Below are 20,028 nucleotides of genomic sequence, written 5' to 3'. Positions count from 1 at the left end.
TATATTTTTTCTTTCTTTGTTTATACATTTCCGTATCATTATATGAACAAAAAGAAAGGAAATATTAAGAAAGGAGCATTTCTTCTTCAAAATGTAATTAAAATCCCATTTTTCTATCTGAAATTTGTATCATTAACAACGCCTTTAATATCCTTTTAAATTGTATGATATTTAATGGGAAGAAGGTGAGGTTAGGTTATATGGATACGACAAAGTCGCTCCTTAGAGGAGAGATGCCTTCGTGGAGGATTTTAATGGGGAGGAAGAGATTTGATATTAACTACTGATATATCCTGTAGAACTTCTTTTCTTTTTGGGGGGGGGGCGAGAGGAAGACTGTAAAGCAATGTGTTCGAAACAGGCAACATGTTTGATGGTCAGAAACACGGAATATCTAATTTCAGTGTAAATGCAGAATACAACAACATAAGAAGATAGGAATGAGAATTCTAAGGACTTTTTATTTTGCTTGTTAATATTTGCATGAATATCATAGCTTGGTAAAAGGCTTCTTTTAAAAAATAATATGTGATTGTTACCAAGATTTTATGGATGGCTACTTTTCATTTGTTATGTTCTTACTGCAACCGCGTTCTTCGAAATTTAAATTACTCGCATAATTTTTCTATTAATTAGTAAATAAAAGGGGGGAAATAAGGGAAGAAATATAGTAATAGCAAAGGAGTTCGTAAGAAATAATCTAAGAAAAGAATAAGTCTTTGGGCCATTATTTAAATTTGAAGAGATGTAAATGGATGCAATTACATGGAAATGCCACTTCTTTCAGTTCCAAGTGTTGCTTGCAAAGCCAAGAAATAAGTCTTAATTTGTTTCTTCCTTAGATGACTGTACGTGCATGTCTATGTCCTATATTGCATTGTTTGGAAAAGGATGCTTAGCTTATTTAGAACATGAACTTACATTTGGCTAGCAAATGTATTAAAACTCTTATTCCGTATGTCTTTCTGGTATAATAGCCAGTACCCATAGCTAATTTTATTCCCTTTTCGATTCTGGACTATAGCAAATTATTTTTGTGCTAACCAATCGTCTTCTCTCCATAGTTTTTTTTTTTTTATAAAGGGAGGGGGGGTTGTAGACGGTTTCACGCACTTCGAATTTTGAGTAACGTTATTTGACAATGCACGTTTAATAGGCCTCGAGATAGTGATTACAGGTTTGCAATAATGGCAATAAAAAGAAGGTGTTTTCCCTCTTTCTTTTCATTTCCTGCCACATTTTCCTGGTTTGCCTCTATTATCTTTTCGCTCGGACACCCACGCGGAGATTTTAATTACTTTGGCTTTCCGCCAGAACTCTTCCTTTTGCACGTCAGAGTAATTGTTACGCCCGGTCTCTGCGTAATAACAACACCGTAATAATTGCATTAATAAACTTAGCAGACTGATTTCGTTATTTAAATGTCGGCCCTTCAGGATGAGGGTGCCTTTAGACTGCCTGATTTTACCCGTTTGCTCACTTAGCAACAGGTTTTTAATGTTATCTACTCAGTCATTCCTCACTCCACGACAAGCGGTTGCAGTTACGATGCTTCTTACGAGTGATAGATTTACTTCTTTTTTATTTGTATTTGTCTTTTTAAATAGAACGAATATTATTTTCGGATGTAGCTAGTTTCGGTTGTGACTATCCTCGTTATCGCTTATGGTCAATAATCGAATGCAAAAAAAAGCTGTTAAAAATTTAGAAAGATGAATTCGATGAGAGGTGCACGAAGTTCCGCTGTCTTCTGAGCATTACGTAATCGTTCAGCATCCATGCGAAATTTCTGACATTTAGCTGGGAAAACTGGTAAGTTTTTCAGTGTGTTGTATCAATATCCCATGCGTTTGATTATACAGTCAACTTATCGTCAACTGGGTCTAAATTTTTTTTATTACTAAACGGTGAAAAATTCCTGTCACAAACCGTTGAAAGTAAAATAAAATTATCATTAGGTTATTTTGAAGCACGAGATGTGAGAAATAAGCAATGCCCTCGCCGGGACTCAAACCACGGACCTCTCGAATACGCGTCGAGTGTGCTGACCACTACACCACGAAGGCATGCTAAGAAGGCGGGAGAAATACTTTATATGCATTATTCGAGTATTCTTTAATAATAATTTAATAATATTATTAAAGAATATTATAATAATATAATAGATAATTGTAATAGATAATAATTATTTTCTATTATAATAGATAATAATATAATATTTGTAATTTAGATTCTTCATTTCTAATGTTGTTTATTCTTCCATAATATATCCCCCCTTTTTGCTTTTTGTCCCTTCTGAATTCTAATTTTATTTATTGGTGAAAATGAACTTATTCTCTACATTAAGCTATAAATATAAATTTTCTGTAAAACTGCAAGTAAAATGTTTATAGCTGTTTTCTGTGAATTACATAGGTTATTCTCCACCCCCCCCGTGATTTTTGAGTTAATCGGGAACTTTGTACCCGGCATTATTACGGTTAATCGGTTATTGGTTGTAGATTCATTTAAATTATTTTTAAGATTGCGAAAAAGCTCTTTACTTGGCTTTTAAATTTTAAATACATGTTTTCATCATATGGGAAGAAACTTCAGGTTTAACACAGCTGACTGGTCAGGTTTCAACTTTATCACTGAACTTTATTTATATTTTCCACTTTTACGTAATTGAAGTATCACTGTTATCCTTCATATATAAAGTAAATGTTACTATAATTTCGGTATTGTTGGTACAACGAGTCTATAACACACTAAGCGTTTTTACTCGTACGTGCCGGAGGCCACTGGTAATGTTAACAATAAAGCACGAGGATGCGCCGACCGTAGGCGTGGAGTGGAAAGCTGAACTCTGAGCGAGTGTAGATATTCAGAGAGTGAATCTTAAAAACAGGGTCCTAAAATAAAGGAAGCAAAGTCCGGTTTTTACAGATAAAAAATAAATAAAGTGAGAATCCGGAAAATAGTCAAGTGTAAATACGAGGACGACTAGCATTTGGCATTATAATGCATCATTCTTAGTCTGTTGACAATGCAGTCTATTGCAGGATCATGCTTTGCAATTGCAGCGATTTCAGGATAGAGGGAGGTGGGCATATTATCACAGAATAGTGAAACCCCATTAAAATATAATCACCAGTATTTGGTACATTGATGTCCTGGTGGATAACAGAATTTCCAATAAACCAAAGAGCCTTCACCATAGTGCCTAGTATTTTATTCTATGTGTTACTATAATAGTACTCGTAAGCGACCGCAAAAAGGGTTGTAAGTGGTTTAAATTAAGAAGCAATGATGTTAACAAGTACTGACTTGTTTGCAGAACGGGTTACATATAAGTTCTAGTTTCGAAAGTTAAGATACCTGTTCAGTAACTGCAGAGATAAAAATGCTCATGTGTATTCGTGTCGTGAAATGTGTTATTAGCTAATATTTCCATTAGAAAATATATGTGTGTGTAACATATTATATGGCAAATATCGATTTCAGCTGCATATTTCTTGGCTAGAAAGTATAGGGAATAGTACAATTTTAACGGGAGTTTGTCTACTGCTCTAATTTGCCGCGTTCTTTCACAAATGTATCGCTTTTATGTTAACTAAAAACATGGTAAATTAATACTTTTCTATTTATCTTATCAAAAGCCTCGTAAATTAAAGGAAAAGACTTGCGTTCAAACGACCCAGTCCTCTTAGATTACTGGTGAAAAAAGACTCTGATGATGGAAAATCTATAAATGCTAAAATGTGTTAAGTTTCGAATGAGTATTTTCATTCTGTTTCACCACAATTAAAAATATGACAGGAAGTATTACGGAAAAGTTAATCATCACTCTTAAAATATATAGACACACATATATTTTATATATGATTTACAGTAATTTTTGAAGTGGTGATATTTAGTTATAAAAGCAAATAAAATTATTTCTGATATGGAACTTTAATTTTAAAACACTCGGAAATAGTGAAGTGTTTGTCTTGCGGCTTATAATAGCTATACAAAAATGGAAAAGGACTTCCCTGATTAAATTTTCTATTTATTTTAGTTTTAAAGTAGGTGATTTGCGTGAAGAGTGTTAAAAAAATTAAAACTGTTTTAAGTGTGAAATAACCTATTTTAAAAAAGAAATTTATCTTTGAACTGTATACACACAATGAAGGATATAGTTTTTATTTAAAAATTAGAAGAAAGTGTGTAATTATTGTTTTTTGAAATACGCAGAGCCTGTTAATTTGACATTTCTTTTGAGTTTTGTCTGCTTTTAAAATTCGAAATTGTTATTGAAATTTGTGAAAAAGGGTTAAGAAATGTATTATCTCCTTAGACTTTTGTTAAAACGTTTATCATATTCTCACATAACTTCATACAGCATTAAATCTACCTTACTTTCATATTCACCCACTTCAGTTTTAGATTAGATAAAACGGTAAAGCGGATATAATCTGTCTCTCCTTGCTTTAGATAAGAACTGAATTAGACTTCGTTGCAACGTTTTTACTGTTTAAATAGAACTATCATCTTTTCAGCATGTAACGGTCTGTATATAATTATTTTTAATACATGAACAAAACTCAAAATGAAGTTTTTTTTTATTTAGTAATATCTTTGAAAAAGTACATCTTGATTTTTTTACGGGACGGAACTATTATATGATCAGCAATAGGCTTCTGAGAATTGTTTTGAAAAGTTTTGTGTTATCAGTAAAGCGACCATATTTAAAACATTTGAAGCATTTTAAAGCTATATGGGATTTGTTGTTTATTACTGGAATCATAAATTTAACTTTTTGCGAAATATTTTGGGAATTTTCTTGTAGCATTTTATTATAATTATGACATGGCTGAAGAAAAAAAGTATTAAATAAATTTCTTTAATATTTGTAGTCATTCAGATTGTATTTGAAGCAGCAAGTTGGAGCCTTTTAAGAATTTGAGAAGCGCAAAATGTCTGTGCGTATTTTGTCTTTATATTACTTTTTTTTTTAATTTGATAGTCCGGTCCATAACTCATTTAGATTAATGAAACTGTTATTTGTTTAAACTTTGTATTTATTTTCCATTCAAATTATTAATCCTTGAATGGAGAATAATTTAACTGATTTTTTTAAGGATTTAAAATGTGTAGTTTTCGAATTATAGGCCATTTTTGGCACTAGCCATGAAAAGTAAAGTAATTTGTTTTTGTGACAAAGCATTGTTTTACGATTTCTTTTAATTTCCCTCCTTTCCCCGAGGGGAGGCCAAAGATTGTTAACTTTCCTCAGTGTAAGAATTAGAATTAGAATTTTCATAGAAATTTAATGATTGTTTATTTGATTAAGACCCAGCATGCGAAAACTCTTTTTCATAAAGATATAACTTTCAATAATATTATATATAATGAAAGTTTTTTTCATAATGCCGGTGATTTAGTTGTTACAATTAATAAAAGAGTCACTCGGTAAAAATGTGTTATAAATTTAATTAAAGGATGCATAAACTGCAGCAACAGCTGGTTTCATGATATTCCTGTGAAAGTTAACAAAGAACGACTCTAATGGAATGGAACTTTTCATAAATATAGAAAATAACTTGAGTAATATTACATACATAAAGATGGACTGAAAAAGCACTTTCTTTTTCTTTCGCGATACTCCGGAAAAAATGCCTATCGCCTAGATGAGCAAAAGGAAAATAATAATAATTTTCAAATGAAACTATATCTTCCGTTCGTGCATCGCACTGAAAGTTGTGAAATTTTGATGTTTTCCGCCAAATTCTTATGTACCAAACTCGCTATTATCGAAACGCTGTAGTCCTAATGTGAATTTTGGGACACAAGGACCACGAAAAATTCAAAACCTGTAATTTCAAATTGCGTATTATTTGTGCGAATAACTCAAACGGCACGAGTTTTTGTTAAAATAACAACATTTCGCAAATTTTGCTACACACCATTTTCAGTGGTGACTATAATTAACTGTTATGTAACTATAATTATGTAATTGTAAATATTGTGTATTTTGTCAATATTATGTAACTCTGTATGTGATACGCCACCGGCTAAAGTCGCTGAACACTGATAGTACGGTCTAGAGTTCGAATTCCGGTGAACGGGCTTCTTCGTGGGTTTCTGTACGCGTAGCGTGTATACGAGCCAGTTCCTCTTCCACGAAGGCATCCCTCCCGTTAGGCAAATAGCCCTGGAAAGCTTTGTCGTAAATGTGATAATTGATTCATACAATTCTCATATCACTGACAAAAACAAAATGAAAAGAGGAAAAACTCGTGATAACACTAACAGTTGGCAGAATCAATTTATTAGGGAAATACTACGTGGTTTGATTGAAGATAAGACGACGCAATGGTAATTAAAAAAAATTAATTCAAAGCGTTTTCGAAGAACTAAAAAATGAAGACCGTTTATTTCCTCATAAAAAAACCAGGATCAGAAGATACCAGCCATGCTTCTCCCTCTCCTGGACTTGATAAATGTAAAGCTTTTACCACATTTTCTCTTTTGACTATTGACATATATATGAGATTTCCTTTAAAGAACTTGATTTGATAGGGAGCGATGAAACTGTAATTAACACTGGTTGGAAAAATGGTGTTATCCACCCGATCGAATTACGTGTTGAGAGATTACTGCAGGGGGCTATATGTCTCTTACACTTCAGTGAACTGTAGTTCAGTTCCCTGTTTCATCACTTGGATGGTGTTACCACAGGGCCCAAATCCTTCATTGATGCGATCGGGAAAAAACTCTTTGGCTGTGAAAAACTACCACTGATTCTCTTTGTAATTTGTTGAATTTTCCATTCAAGTTGACTGAAAACTGTTGAGCTAGGATCAGTTATATTTACTTGATATTTCTGCTGCCGTAAAGTTAGATGTAGTTTTACAGGATTTAGCAGCTCATGATTCTGGTCCGCTTTCACACTCAAGACGACAGCAAATCGAGTGCTCTGTTATGTGAATCCTCAGTTCTAGTTACGGAAGTTAAAAAAACGTACTGATGAAATTAAGCAGCTGATAAATTTTCCTTTGCATTGTTTTATGCTTCTCTCTTCAAAATCAAAACCAATAAAATTTTCACAGAACACGTCCACAGAGGTACTGTTTGAAACCATATCAGAACATCACGATGTCTAACTCGAAATTTACTGCAAGTCATTATTAACCCATTAGTTCAGCGGAATGTTTTCTTTGTGCATCCCGAAAATTTTATCTTTGCAGTGATTATGAACGAAAGAGGACTTGAAGACGTATTAGAGAACTTGAGCTGCATCGATTGTTGAAACCTGAATCACTTTCCAAGGGAAAGACTATTCGAAACTTCACTCCGCCGAAACTCAACGAAGCAAGATACTATTTCATCATGATTTGGTCGGAAAACTGCAATATCTCTTCTTCTCCGCTATTAAGGAACATTGTAGATGAGGACATGAAAATCCTATTAAAGGTTGTGGATTTCCCGTGTCACACAAGGCTGTAGAACGGTGTGTAAAACCTGTGACCCAAACAGTTAGAAAGGTGTATGGCACTTACGGAAGAGACGACCTTGATCACCAGGACCTCCTATCAAAATGAATTATGTCAGAATTTTCACAAAAAAACTAACTTGAAGGTGCACTCTTTTGAATAAATTAAAAATGATAAATATATTCACCGTTTGTTTCCTAAAAATCAAAAACAAAATTATCAAAAATCATGAAATATTGCAATTTTTACAAAAAATTAATTTTGAACATTTTTGCTCAAACAATAATTTGTAATTACAGGTTTTAAACATTTTTTCATGTTCTTCTTACCCTTGATCAACATTAGGAACAATTACATTTCGTTAGTAGTGAGCTTAATAATTTTTAAAAAGTGACGAAAAACAACAAAATTTGTGCGGTGCTCGAAAGGAAGTTAGTTATATTTTTATATAAAAACTTTTTTTTTCTTTTTCATTTTGCGTAGTTAGGCGATAGGCAACTTTTCTGGGGTATAGCGACAGAAGAAAAAAAAAAAAAAAAAAAAAAAAAAAACTTTTTTTCGGCTCACCTTAGTATATGTACATAAAACACACATATACCTGTACTACTACAAATAATAATAACATGTGACAATTCAGTTGCAATTTATGCTATTATCTTCAAAAACTGTTTGGGGTAAGATGGAGATGAGTTTTTCCCATGCAGAACGGATTTCTATAATTGAGCATTACTTCGCAACGCATAAATTTGATTGCGATGCCATTTTTTCCTGGTGATTGCAACATTTTAGTCCCCTTTTTGTCCACTTCTCCCAAACTCTAAAGAAACGGGCTCCCACTTCATTTCATATAGTGAACGCTTCCAGTTTTTCGAAGTCAGGTTACCAAGCGGAAAATATTGTCTTGTTAGGTTTACGAATATTTGAAAAGCCTCTTTAAGTGTTTCAAGAATTTACTCTGAGAATGCTTTGCGAAATAATTTAGTCATAAAAATTGTTTCAAAAAACTCATTCCATATTGTATCAAAAAACGTTTTTTTTTTTTTTTTTTTTTTTTAATTTAACACAATTTATTGCAACTGAAATTTCAAGTGATGTATTACGTGTAACAGTGTACAGATGTCGCCCATTTAAATCATTTCCTATTAACCACTTTACCTTTTTCCCGAGACAGATTCGTTGATTTGAAAAGTGTGCTCTGGGGTCAGCAACAGAACAAACTCGTCGGGGTTAAGTATGGGTTTGATCGTTACCACACATAGAAACTGGTCACTTCGTATTTTCCATCCACTCAGAATGCAGTGAAAATGAAACCATATAAGATTGGTGTCTCAATAAGTCAATTCTCTCCAAAGCGGATTTGTTGCAGCATCATACAAATGAAACCCTACATAAAAAGAATATGGAAAATGGGAAATAGGAATGCACTTCTGAAAGACGGTTGGTGAAAGGGGAAAAGAAACATTTCTACGTCCATTTTCAGATGCAAAAAATATACCTTTGGAGGGGGGGGGGGAAACAAATATTTAAGCTTTCTATGACGGTGAAATAGAATATCCATTTTAGAATTCTACAGGTTTTGAAAGTTAGATGGGCGCAAGCTTTGTACCATACGGCATATATATTTTAGTACTATTATATATATAATATATATAATATATATATATATAATTGAATATATATATATATATATATATATATAATTATTTTGTATGGAAAACTCATTTAATTAAACTTTAGTAGATTAAATTACTCATTTTTTCTTTCTGTCTCTACGTTTTGATAAGTTTATTATGTTTGTGAAAACTATCATCTGATAATATCATTACAAACGTCATAATGGATGGAGAAATATATATTTCAACAGTTTCCTGATATTTTTAATCTCTGCAGCTGGCAGTTTCGGTTATTTATATTTTGATAAAGATACTACTGAGACATATCAGGTACTAGGGAAAATCCGCTCTTTCTTTACTTCTTGCGTTTCATGATATTGATATTTTAGTTTCGAGATATATGATATAATATTGTATGAGGAAAATCGCATATTCGTGGCTAAATTAAATGATGTATAACGGCATCACGTTGATGGGATATGAAACAATATTGGACGAGTTGGATGTCCGTGCTGGGAATTGTAACTTAACTGATTTTTTTAGCCTTTTTCGGTAAGAGTGTTGTTTTTTATATTTACCGTGAGAATATTTGTTTGAAAATAGTTTTGCATTTATCTGAATCATAAATTGATAAATCTAGACCAGTGTTTCCCAAATTGTGTTCTCTGGAACACAGTTGTGTTCTACAAGTAGTCTGTTAAGTGTTCCGTGAACAATTATGAAAGCGAGGTTAGAGAACAATGAAACGCATTTGCTTTTATGTATTTAATATAAAATTTAAAACAGCTCTTGAAAGAAATTTTAAAAGTAAACATAAAAAAAAGGGTTTAAATCCCGCACGTAATAAATTTAGTAATGCAAAACGATTTTAGATGGTTTACGTTGCCAACGAAATACATGCTGCTTGAATTTATGTAAATATTCCTGTTCTATTGGAATCGCTGAATTACGAATTATATATAACGAAAGCTGATGTTCTGAATTTCTTCATTAGAATGGAATAAATTTAACTATTTTCGTACCTTAGATGACGTTTTAAATGAATGAAGTTTATAAAATAAATAGTAAAGTTTGCAATGCAAAATTACAACATTTGCATGACTCCCTGGTCAACCAGTATCTCCCACAATGCTAGAAAGACAGTTCTTGAACTCGAAATCCTTTGTTGACGACAGCTAAACCGGCAAGTTTTCCTGCAGCTGATTTCAAAAAATTAATTGATGTCACAACTCATTCCTGTATGAAACAAAACGAACTGTCTTTAAACGAATTTTCGACAGGTCTGGCAGAAAAATATCCGAACTTATCGAAAAGAGCTACTTATATTTCACTTTTGCGATTTTCCTCTGATGTTAAGATTTTTATTTTTTATTACCATCTGTTCAGAACTTATTTATCTGACGAAGCCGTGTGCTCACCCTCCATGTGGTCTAAAGCTGACGCTGTATCACATGATATCAATGTCGCACCTTTTATTTTTATGAAATCATTATTAGTCCAAAGAGGCTTTGTCCCTGAGGGATAATTGTTTTCGTTTCGCCATTTTGCGTCGAACCACTCTGAATGTTTCTTTCACTTTTCAAACTGTTGCCACCAAATGTTATCGCCCTGTATTATATTTGAAGAAATTAAATAATGAAGAATCTGCATAAATGTATGTATGTTTCTCGCATCGTGATAAAACAGCGGTAGCTAGAGCCATCGACTACTGAATGACATAAATCCTGCTTCGAATATGGGCATCTGGAAGCCCAAATTTGGAATTTCTTTTATTATCGATTTCATATTTTGTAAAACTTTAATGAATTTTTGATTAACACACTCAATTTCAAAGCGTATATACTAAACAAACCTTTCTAGTAAGAAATAAACGGAAAATAATTAACCCATTCTTATGAAAAAATTCTATTGTTATTATTCTAACACTGTTCAGTATTAAAATACGAATCCAGTGGATGAAATATGTACTATACATAGATCATTTCCTGCTATCTAGATCAAAAGAAATTTATCAACATGCTCTAAGTCTCTGATCTTTGTTTTGTTTGGTAATCTGTTTCACCACCTTCGCAACGTTTCGCGTGCTGTATGCAATAGCCAAGTCCCTGATAGGCATGCCATCTTCCATTCTTTTCACCGGTCTCTTTCTTCATGTTCATGGTGATGCTAATAATTTTCTTCGTTACATGAATCTTCTCATTAACTTTACTAACATTTATTGATGGCAAATTTACAAAACATTTATGTGAAGAAACGTAAAATTCAAAGTTATAATTCGTTTGTTTACTGAATAATAGCAAAAGGCATACGGACGCTCGGGCATACGTGGGGGGGGGATAAATTTATTTTGCTAGCATTTAATAACTGATATTTGCAGATAAAACTGGAGAACATAAATGTTCTAAAACAACTGTGAGCCACTTTATGTATATTCTAAGCATACAGATATTTTAGATTTGAACTATAATGTGTTAGTATTGCTATATACTAATAAATTCTATAATGTATTGATCTTCGAACTTTTGCAGTATTGTATTCTTAATCCATCATAAATTCAGTTTCGTACCTTTTTTTTAAGAATAAAATATTTGAAAATTCATTTTTAATTCATCTCTTAAGAACATTATTTGCTAGATACAAATTATATGTTTTATCTTATTTTTATTGTTACTTCACGTTTAATTAACAATATTTTCGCAAGTTGAATATTTTAAAACAATAGGTGAGTATTCATTTTAAATCTTCTATCTATTGTAATTCAAAATCCAGTTTACGCAGTAAGAAATTCCAATAAATTTTGTTTCAAGAATGATCATAGAAGAATAAATTAAACAAAAGTCTTCAGAAGTTTTTGGTTATTTAAGAAGTAATTTCCAATATTCTCATTTATTAAAATTGTGATAAAAATTAGTCCGTTTAATGAAGTAATATCATATTCCTGTGCCTTGTGTTTATTTGCGAAAGAAGCTCCGATATCGCATTCCATTTATTCTGCCAAAATTATTGAACCTGCGTTCAAAATCTCATTGTATTCGAAATGGAAATAGCAGACGATAGGATATTTTCTTGTTGGGGAATTGTTCCATTTCAGCTTACGAATTGGATTTTCTCAGTCGAATACAATTTCCTGAATGTGTCTGCTTATTCAGTAGTTGTACGATTTGTTGATGAAATTGCATTTATTGCATTTCATGTTATTTACGTACTAATAAGACTGAATATGCGTTGCTTTTATATATAGAAATGTGATTAATAATGGTTGGAAACAATTTTCTGTCACTGCTCGAAATCCTTCATGATGATGCCCATTGTGTTTGTCGTTAGAATGGAATTATGCAATTAAAGTCATTAACTGGGAATTACTTTTTTTCTTTTTATTGTTACAATATTAGAAACTAAGCATGTTTTGTTCTGTTCAATTGTGAATCATTGTAGAGTATGTTATGATCTTCGGATATGTTCTGCGATGACGAATATACTTAAACAAAGTTTGAAGTATTTAAAATAATGAGTAAATAAGGAAAATACGAACAAAAATTTTACATTTCATGTTTTCAGTTACTTAATGAATCCCTTGCATTATGAAGTTACGGCTTGTGAAACAGCATTAGTTTTTTTTCTTCAGATTCTTGAGTCACCTCCCGTGACGTAGTATGAATACTGAACCCTTCTTAGGTCTTTTACTATTAAGTTATGAAATACCATTCTCACCATAACTGCTAGCTGGACAGTGTCTGATATATCTGTAGACTGGCAAATTGTAGTGAGATCCAGTGACATATTTCCGAATCTGACAGCTGCATGTCTATAATTGCTGACAATTATTTTACGTTTATTAGAAAATCCTTCAAATAAGCGATCGTCAGCAAATTGCAAATGCTTTTGTTTTACAGTTCACCGTTCTGAAAAAGTTCTTTCCTCTTTGCGAGCATGTGCGAAATTTTGAAAGAAGCTCTACAGCTTCTTCTTTCTTGGCATTTTTACAGTTTACCACAGGCTTCATTGACTATTCGGTAAACAGGTTTGATTTTTGCTAATATGTTTTCTTCTTTCTAACTTTAGATTTTAAGTAAGTAGGTCATTTTAAAAGTGGCATGAATTGTCTGAAAGTGATGTTCAACATTGTGTTTTATCGGCACTGCAATATTTCTACCTCAAACCAAACAAGCATGTTTATCTTTAACATTAATGAAACAATATGATTCTTCCCAGTCATTTTTAAAATTACACGTCATTTGTCTTTTACTTGAGTCGCTCATTTTGGGATTAAAATAACAAAGTATATAAACAATATGAAGTAGAAGACTTCAACAACAAAATTGAAGACAGTGTACATTAAAAATATGAGCATATAACTTGTAATAAATATAACATAGCATTTAGGAGAATACTCATTAAAAGCGGATTCCGTTTCGTACAGAACATACAGTGCAACCCCCCCACACACACACACAGTGCAGAACATATTACTCGCTGCGTATGACGCTACTACGAGCAATTTATACAGCACAGTAGTAGAGGGAAGCATAAAAAAATGTTTTTTAATAGACTGACCGACACCATACCTTCAAACTATGACAATCCTGGTCAAACAGGGGTGTTCGACAAGTTCATTAAAAATTATAAACATATCATGATAAACAAAACATTTTTCAAATAAGTAAAGCTTATATTCTTCTAATTAAAAATTAAATATAAAACATTTTACATATAATTTGAAAAACAAAATATTTTTTATCGTGGTCGCACAGCAGCGGGCATATGTAAAACTGTCGGCGCAGCAATGCCTCCGGGCATAAGGTTCAGGGATTCTGGGTTAATGTATCCAAGTATAGTCTGTTATTTTAAAATAGGCATTTCAAGGCCATTGTCAGCCCTTCCTCCCGATTTGGATTTTAAATCGTGACATCATCACCGCACAGCAATTAGTTTCTCCACATCATTTGAGAATGTAGTTCAAGTCAGCTTTAATTCGCGTACTTTTCATGAGCAGAACACGCTAAATGGAACTGAAGTGGAAGAAAAAATTTAGCGAATTGACCTTTTTTGTGCAGCTGTTGTTATCATGGTTATAAGTTCAAATCGGGCGCCGAAAAATAACCTTGAATTTCCTGTTCTAAAATAACAAACAATGGGAATTGTAAGATCCCTGGTTTGATTCTCAGCAAGAATGCTACTGATTCTTCACAATTCCTGTTCCAAATACAATCTGTTGTACAATCCTGTACAATTTCTTGCAATTAAAAAAAAAAAAAAAAAAAAAAAAAAAAAAACTGAAAATGAGGCGTATGAAAGTCACTCTTGTACTAGAACAAGATTGGTAAACTTGTAATAGCTTTTCTATCTTATAAAATTTTTGGATCCAATAGATTATTTTCTTTTCAAATTAGTAGATAGTTAGGTAGAAGATACTAGAAATTCACGATTGATATAGTACCGCAGTACTAACTGTTTAGCTCCAATTTTGATGGAGGTAAAGGATGTCCCACTCCTCTTCTCCGATCACCACCTTTCGAGAGGACTTTCGGCTCTCCGTGTATTACCTCTTTGCCACTTAGAATTATATGCACTTACAAACATCCATCCATGCAGGGCCGGATAAAGATTTTTAGAGACCCCAAGCATTTAAAAGATTTGAAATGCCATGTTTACGCCAGTTTTTTCTTAATTCCTTTTCTCTCTTTCGGTTATGGTTTAGCTTTACCGTGCGTTCCACGTTAAAACCGGCATTGGAAATTTTTTGGATCCCCCTTTCCTGTGAAGCCCTAAGCACATGCTTATATTGCCCTTAATAGTTAATTCAGCCCTGCATCCATGCCTTCTCCGTATTCGAACCTGGCCCATCGGCCCGGCAGTCAGGGTCACTGACCATACCCGCTGGGCTGCAGTATGTAAGGCACATAATCATTTTTTTTAATCAATGATATTAGTATTTTAGATCGAATAGTTTCATATAGTGCATCAATATAGTCATCAATACATTCATATAGTGTCAAAAAACAAATGTGGCACCTTCCAAAAAGTATCGCTATATAAATTTATTTTATTTCTGAATAAATATTTTGATTGCCATCTTAAATTGAAATAATTTCTTGAATCATTTGCTTCATTAACGTAGAGAACAGGAAAATTAAAATTATTATTTGCGTGCTCGGTAGAGAAGTTAGAAAATAACTTCTCTACCGAGCACGCAACTATTTAAATCTGTTGACATGAGTTCTGTATTATTGCTAACTCATTTTGCATTTCGGAATCGATATTAAATCTTTATCGAAATTCATACGATGGATGGGCCTTTGTTTTTTTTAGTTATTCGATATCATTAAATTAATTGCTAACGTACCAAAATACAAAATTGCGTTGCGCGGATCAACATTCAAATGTTTTGCGTATTTCACGTTCTTCTTACATAATGTTGTTTATTTGCTAATGTTTAAAAATTCATCTTTTCTGGCTGTAGCAGTAATATTTATGATGAGACGTCATTGTAGATGCGATAGTGGTAGGCACGTTGCTCTTCATCATGATAAGGGAAAAAGAAATTGTGTTCGCGCTGCTCAAAAGCTGATTGTATATATTCAAAACACGAAAAGCAATTTCTGACTTTAAGTGCTTCTGCCCCTCCCCCGTTAAGAGGAAAAAGTGCTTTCCTTGTCCTTTGAAGAACATATCGATTGCCTTGCCTAAGGTAGTGCTGTTTTCCATTCTCAAATCATCAGACTTTTTAAGGAATTTCCTTCGTAGTGTGTTTAAATATAGTAGTAATGAAATTGGATTGTATTTTTATGCAGCTTATAACGTTACCATATTTCAATTTCTAAGTTTATTAGAATGCCATTTGGATGATAAGCTGCTATCTCATCTATGCAAAAAGTGGAAAAGAGCTTCTTTCTTCCATCCTTTTTTTTCTCTTTAGAAGATCACAGTGGAGGAAAAAATGAAACTATGAATGTTGCTACAATTTTTTGAAAATCGAATGCTTATTTTGTCTTTCTTAAGATTATGTGTATTTAGTGGTATTTTTCATCACTCAATTCCTGTGTAATAAGGTAAATATTTTTTTTATTTAGTTATTAGTTGTGTTTGAGCTTTATTGCCATAAATTTACTCAGTATTATTATTCAGAATCAGAGCAAATAAAGAGCTTCTTAATGACGATGCATTTTGCCTTAAATTGGACATAAATTAGATGTTATCATGATTAAATCTCGCTAGTTAATAAAACTGCTTCTTCTAGGTTATTTGCTCCTTTTTTGCTCTAAAAGTTTAGTTAATTTTCAGATAAGATATAGGGCTAGCCTTTAGCTATATCTGGAATTAATCCTAGTATGCGGTACACACGGGATTTGGCGGCTTTTGCTGACACTATGATGAGTAGTAAACGCGGTATTTATAATGAGCAGTAAATGAGTTATTTTTATGTCGGCGACAATTTTCAAAATCGCGCTAAGGCCGTACCGTATACTAGGATTTTACCAATACCTAGACTTCTAGTTCTTTCCTTTTTCTTTGGGAGGGGGATGGACAGAGGAGATACATCTTTTTAGTCCAAAGGGGCTTTGTCCCTGAAGGACTATTTGTTTTGCGATTTTGCATCGAATTACTCTGAATGTGCGTTTCACTTTTCAAACTCTTGCCACCAAATATTATCGCCCTCTATTATATTTGAAGAAATTAAATAATGAAGAATCTGCATAAATGTATATATGTTTCTCGCATTTTGATGAAACAACGGTACCTAGAGTCGTCAAATTTTGAATGATGTAATCCTACTGCGAATATGGGCATGTGGAAGCACAAAGTTGAAATTTGGAATTTGTTTTATTATCGATTTCATATTTTGTAAATCTTTAACGAATTTTTTGATTAACAAACTCAAGGATTTCGAAGCGAACTATGGCAACGTTGTACAGACAAAACATTTTTATATCTAGCGCGTGGGACTGTTTATCGGAAATTCTAAAGGTACACTCAATTTAAAATTATTTTGCGATATTGCTTTTGAATGAATTTTATGGTTTAAGTGTGAAGAACATGTATTTAATAAATAAAGGTAACACACAAAATGTTAAAAAAAAAAAAAAAAAAAAAAACGGCCCCTTTAAACGTAATTTAAAATCTGAAAACTTTAAAAACTTAACTAATAAAATTTGTTCGAAAAATTTATAAAAAATATTTAAAAATTCAAATTTTAAAAATAAATCATAAAAAATGCGCGAATTATATTTGGATTAAGCCTAAATTTTGATTTCTGGAAGAAGAAATCAAGTAAGTTTATTAAAAAAACAGAGATTAATAAATATATATCAAATTCAATTAACAATGAGGAACTAAAATTTTGAGAGCTAATTTTTTATTAACTACTCGTGCGATTTTTATACTCGTGCGAGTCGTAGAATCGAAATGTGGGAAAAAATTAGCATGTCATTTCAGAAAAAGTTCTATTTTGTGACAAAATACCTATGTTAGAATGACGCTATATGTAAATCTGATATATATCCTAAGTCGCGCTTTCGAGACATGAAAAGAGCAAGTTGAATTTCGTCAATCGGGCCTGTTTCCCTTTTTTTCTTTTTTGCGCAGTGTAGTGCGCAATGGAATAGGAATAGTAGTATGAGAATATCAAACTGTCTTTTTTTTTTATTTTTTTTCCCCCGCAGTGTACATTAATTATTAATTTAGTTCTCATCGTATTTAAAAGTAGTGTAAGCGAAAGATTTCTAATCCTAATCCTAATAGTCTCTGGTATACTGGTACTCAATCACATTAGGATTTTAACCAGTTCGGTATTCATATGCTTGAGGCCAATTGCGTGTGCAAATAAATCAAGGTGCGAACGCACCCACCCGAAGGCAAAGATACTGCGGCCGTGGAAAGGGGAGTCAGGGTTTTGTGAAAATAATTTAAGTTGTATGAGTTGAAAGCTTTCATTTATACAACTTTTTATACTGTATGGTGACAGAATTCTGTCTCCACACAGTATAAAAGTATGAGAAAATGACGAAATGAAATTAACCGAAGAGCATAAAATTTAGAATATCTAATTAAATATTAATATATTTTGCATCAAAATCATATTATAAATGGTTTAATAACTTGAATTTTGCATTATAAAGTCGATTTAAATCAATTTAGATTTCTTTAAAAATTGCGTTGCCGCCCCTTTCGCTTTTTGGTACTTTAGGTTTGGCAGCTAGTATACAGTTTGATCAGACTGTCAATACTAAACTAGCTAAACTGTCAGCTGTGGAACTACTAGTCTTAACCACTCAATCTCTAACGGGACATTGTATATCCTATTCAATTAACTGTCTTGTATATTTTAAAATGACTTCTGTGCAAAAAATTCCTTAAATTTAATGAGCTTTTTTTTCTTTTTCAGTTAGAAGCCGGTGATGTTATTTTGGAAGTCAATGATAAAAAAGTCGTCTCTTTGACAACAAAAGAAGGTATGAAATGCATTCAAAAAATTGATCTGTATAATTTCCTATACCATATTTTTCATTAATATTAAGAGAATGAATTTCATAATATAAATTTTATGACTGTTATCTTTTAACACTTGAGCAAAAATTAATTTCGTGACAAAGCTGAGATGTTTCATGTAATTCAGATAAAAATCCATATTTTAGGGAACTTTGATATTTGAGTGTAGAGTTGATAAGTGGCTTAAGGAGAAAATGTGATATACTTTTCGGTTATCAGAACTGTATTCAGAAATGTATATAAGTATGCATGTGTGTGTGTGTGTATACACATACATTCATACATTTCTGAATTCAGCCGTGCTAACAGAAAAGTATCGAAAATATTTTCAGTCAAGATACTTACATATTTTTTATTTATGAGCAATATATAGTACAAGAAAAAAATTGCATGCTGATCTGATTTTATTTTCATTCATTTTTTTACTTTTCATTGAAATTTTCTTTTTATTAATGCATGAATTAAGTTTTTATTAACAATAAATATATGCTTGCACTTTCTCATCTTTGTTGCTATTAATCTCTATCTAGTATTGTTCAATTTACATCTTTTTCTAGAGTTTGATTTTCAGAAATTGCATTAATTTTCTATTCTATATTTTCCAACATCATCTTACACTTTTTAGCTGCTGTGGATTTTTAAAATTCTTTCTGTAGACTACTTATTATCTCCTTTTTATCTTTATCGCCTTAACTCTTTTTACATCTCTTTTGTATGTGCTTTTCTCTTTTTATATCCATTTTTGGTTATGCTGTTTCAAAGGTTCTGTTCATGTAATATATCATGTATCTATTGATAAAAGTGTCATCTGTTATAAAATTAGAGAAGTATTAGCTCAAAATATTTATTTTAAAACTTATTTGAAGATGTAGCAGATTAATAACTATTTGAATGCATCATATGCTTTAATATTTTTAGAAATAGAAAATACAAGATTCATTTGAACTAAGAAAAATAGAGAGTCTGAGATGTTCTAGTTCACAAGAATAACCCTTATTTAAGTAAAACTGATAGATTTAAATTCATTTAAACTTGCATTAATATGTAAGTAATTAAAATTTTAAACATTTCAGGCAGAAACAGATTTTAATTAGTAATGCTATTGATAAAAAATTATTCATTTATTCATATTTATTATGAATATCCAATTTTATTTGTATTTACTTTGTTTCTTATATTGTAACAATCCTGCTATTCAACAAATTTTGTATTTGAATATTGCTTTTCATTTTAAAATTTGTTACATTGACTACAAGTATAAAAAATAATGAGCAGTATTTTTTCTATGATAGAACTCTTTCTTAGTTTATACATTTGTCATTTGATAAATCAAAAATTTAAATCTGTTTCTTTTCCTATATACTAATCTCTTGCAGTTCATAGACAATTGCATTTGACTGTTGATTAGTTATGTTTAGTGGTCAGTTCAACATAAGGAACTCATGTCAAGCTTTGGAAAAAAATTTAAA

At 31.9% G+C, this 20,028-nt stretch overlaps 1 protein-coding gene across 7 annotated transcripts in view; it reads left to right on the top strand.

The window, feature by feature from the left end:
* Nucleotides 1-20,028, top strand: part of LOC118188103 (PH and SEC7 domain-containing protein 3-like) — a 306,258-nt gene that overhangs the window by 225,289 nt on the left and 60,941 nt on the right. For 4 of the 7 annotated variants that reach the window (XM_085820856.1, XM_085820857.1, XM_085820855.1 and 1 more), the window contains exon 2: nt 18,456-18,522. In XM_085820856.1, coding sequence (XP_085676982.1) covers nt 18,456-18,522 — 67 coding nt within the window. Of the gene's footprint in view, nt 1-1,472; nt 1,813-4,470; nt 4,533-9,459; nt 9,626-18,455; nt 18,523-20,028 lie in introns of those variants that run through there. The other 3 variants (XM_035358460.2, XM_035358461.2, XM_035358459.2) reach the window with 3 other exon arrangements.

The sequence above is a fragment of the Stegodyphus dumicola genome, chromosome 7, assembly GCF_044657685.1.
Source record: "Stegodyphus dumicola isolate Sdum_Otavi_A_Nest chromosome 7, ASM4465768v1".
NCBI classification, from domain to species: domain Eukaryota; kingdom Metazoa; phylum Arthropoda; class Arachnida; order Araneae; family Eresidae; genus Stegodyphus; species Stegodyphus dumicola.
The sequence above is the reverse complement of the archived record's forward strand: the minus strand, read 5'-3'. Positions and strand labels throughout refer to the sequence as shown.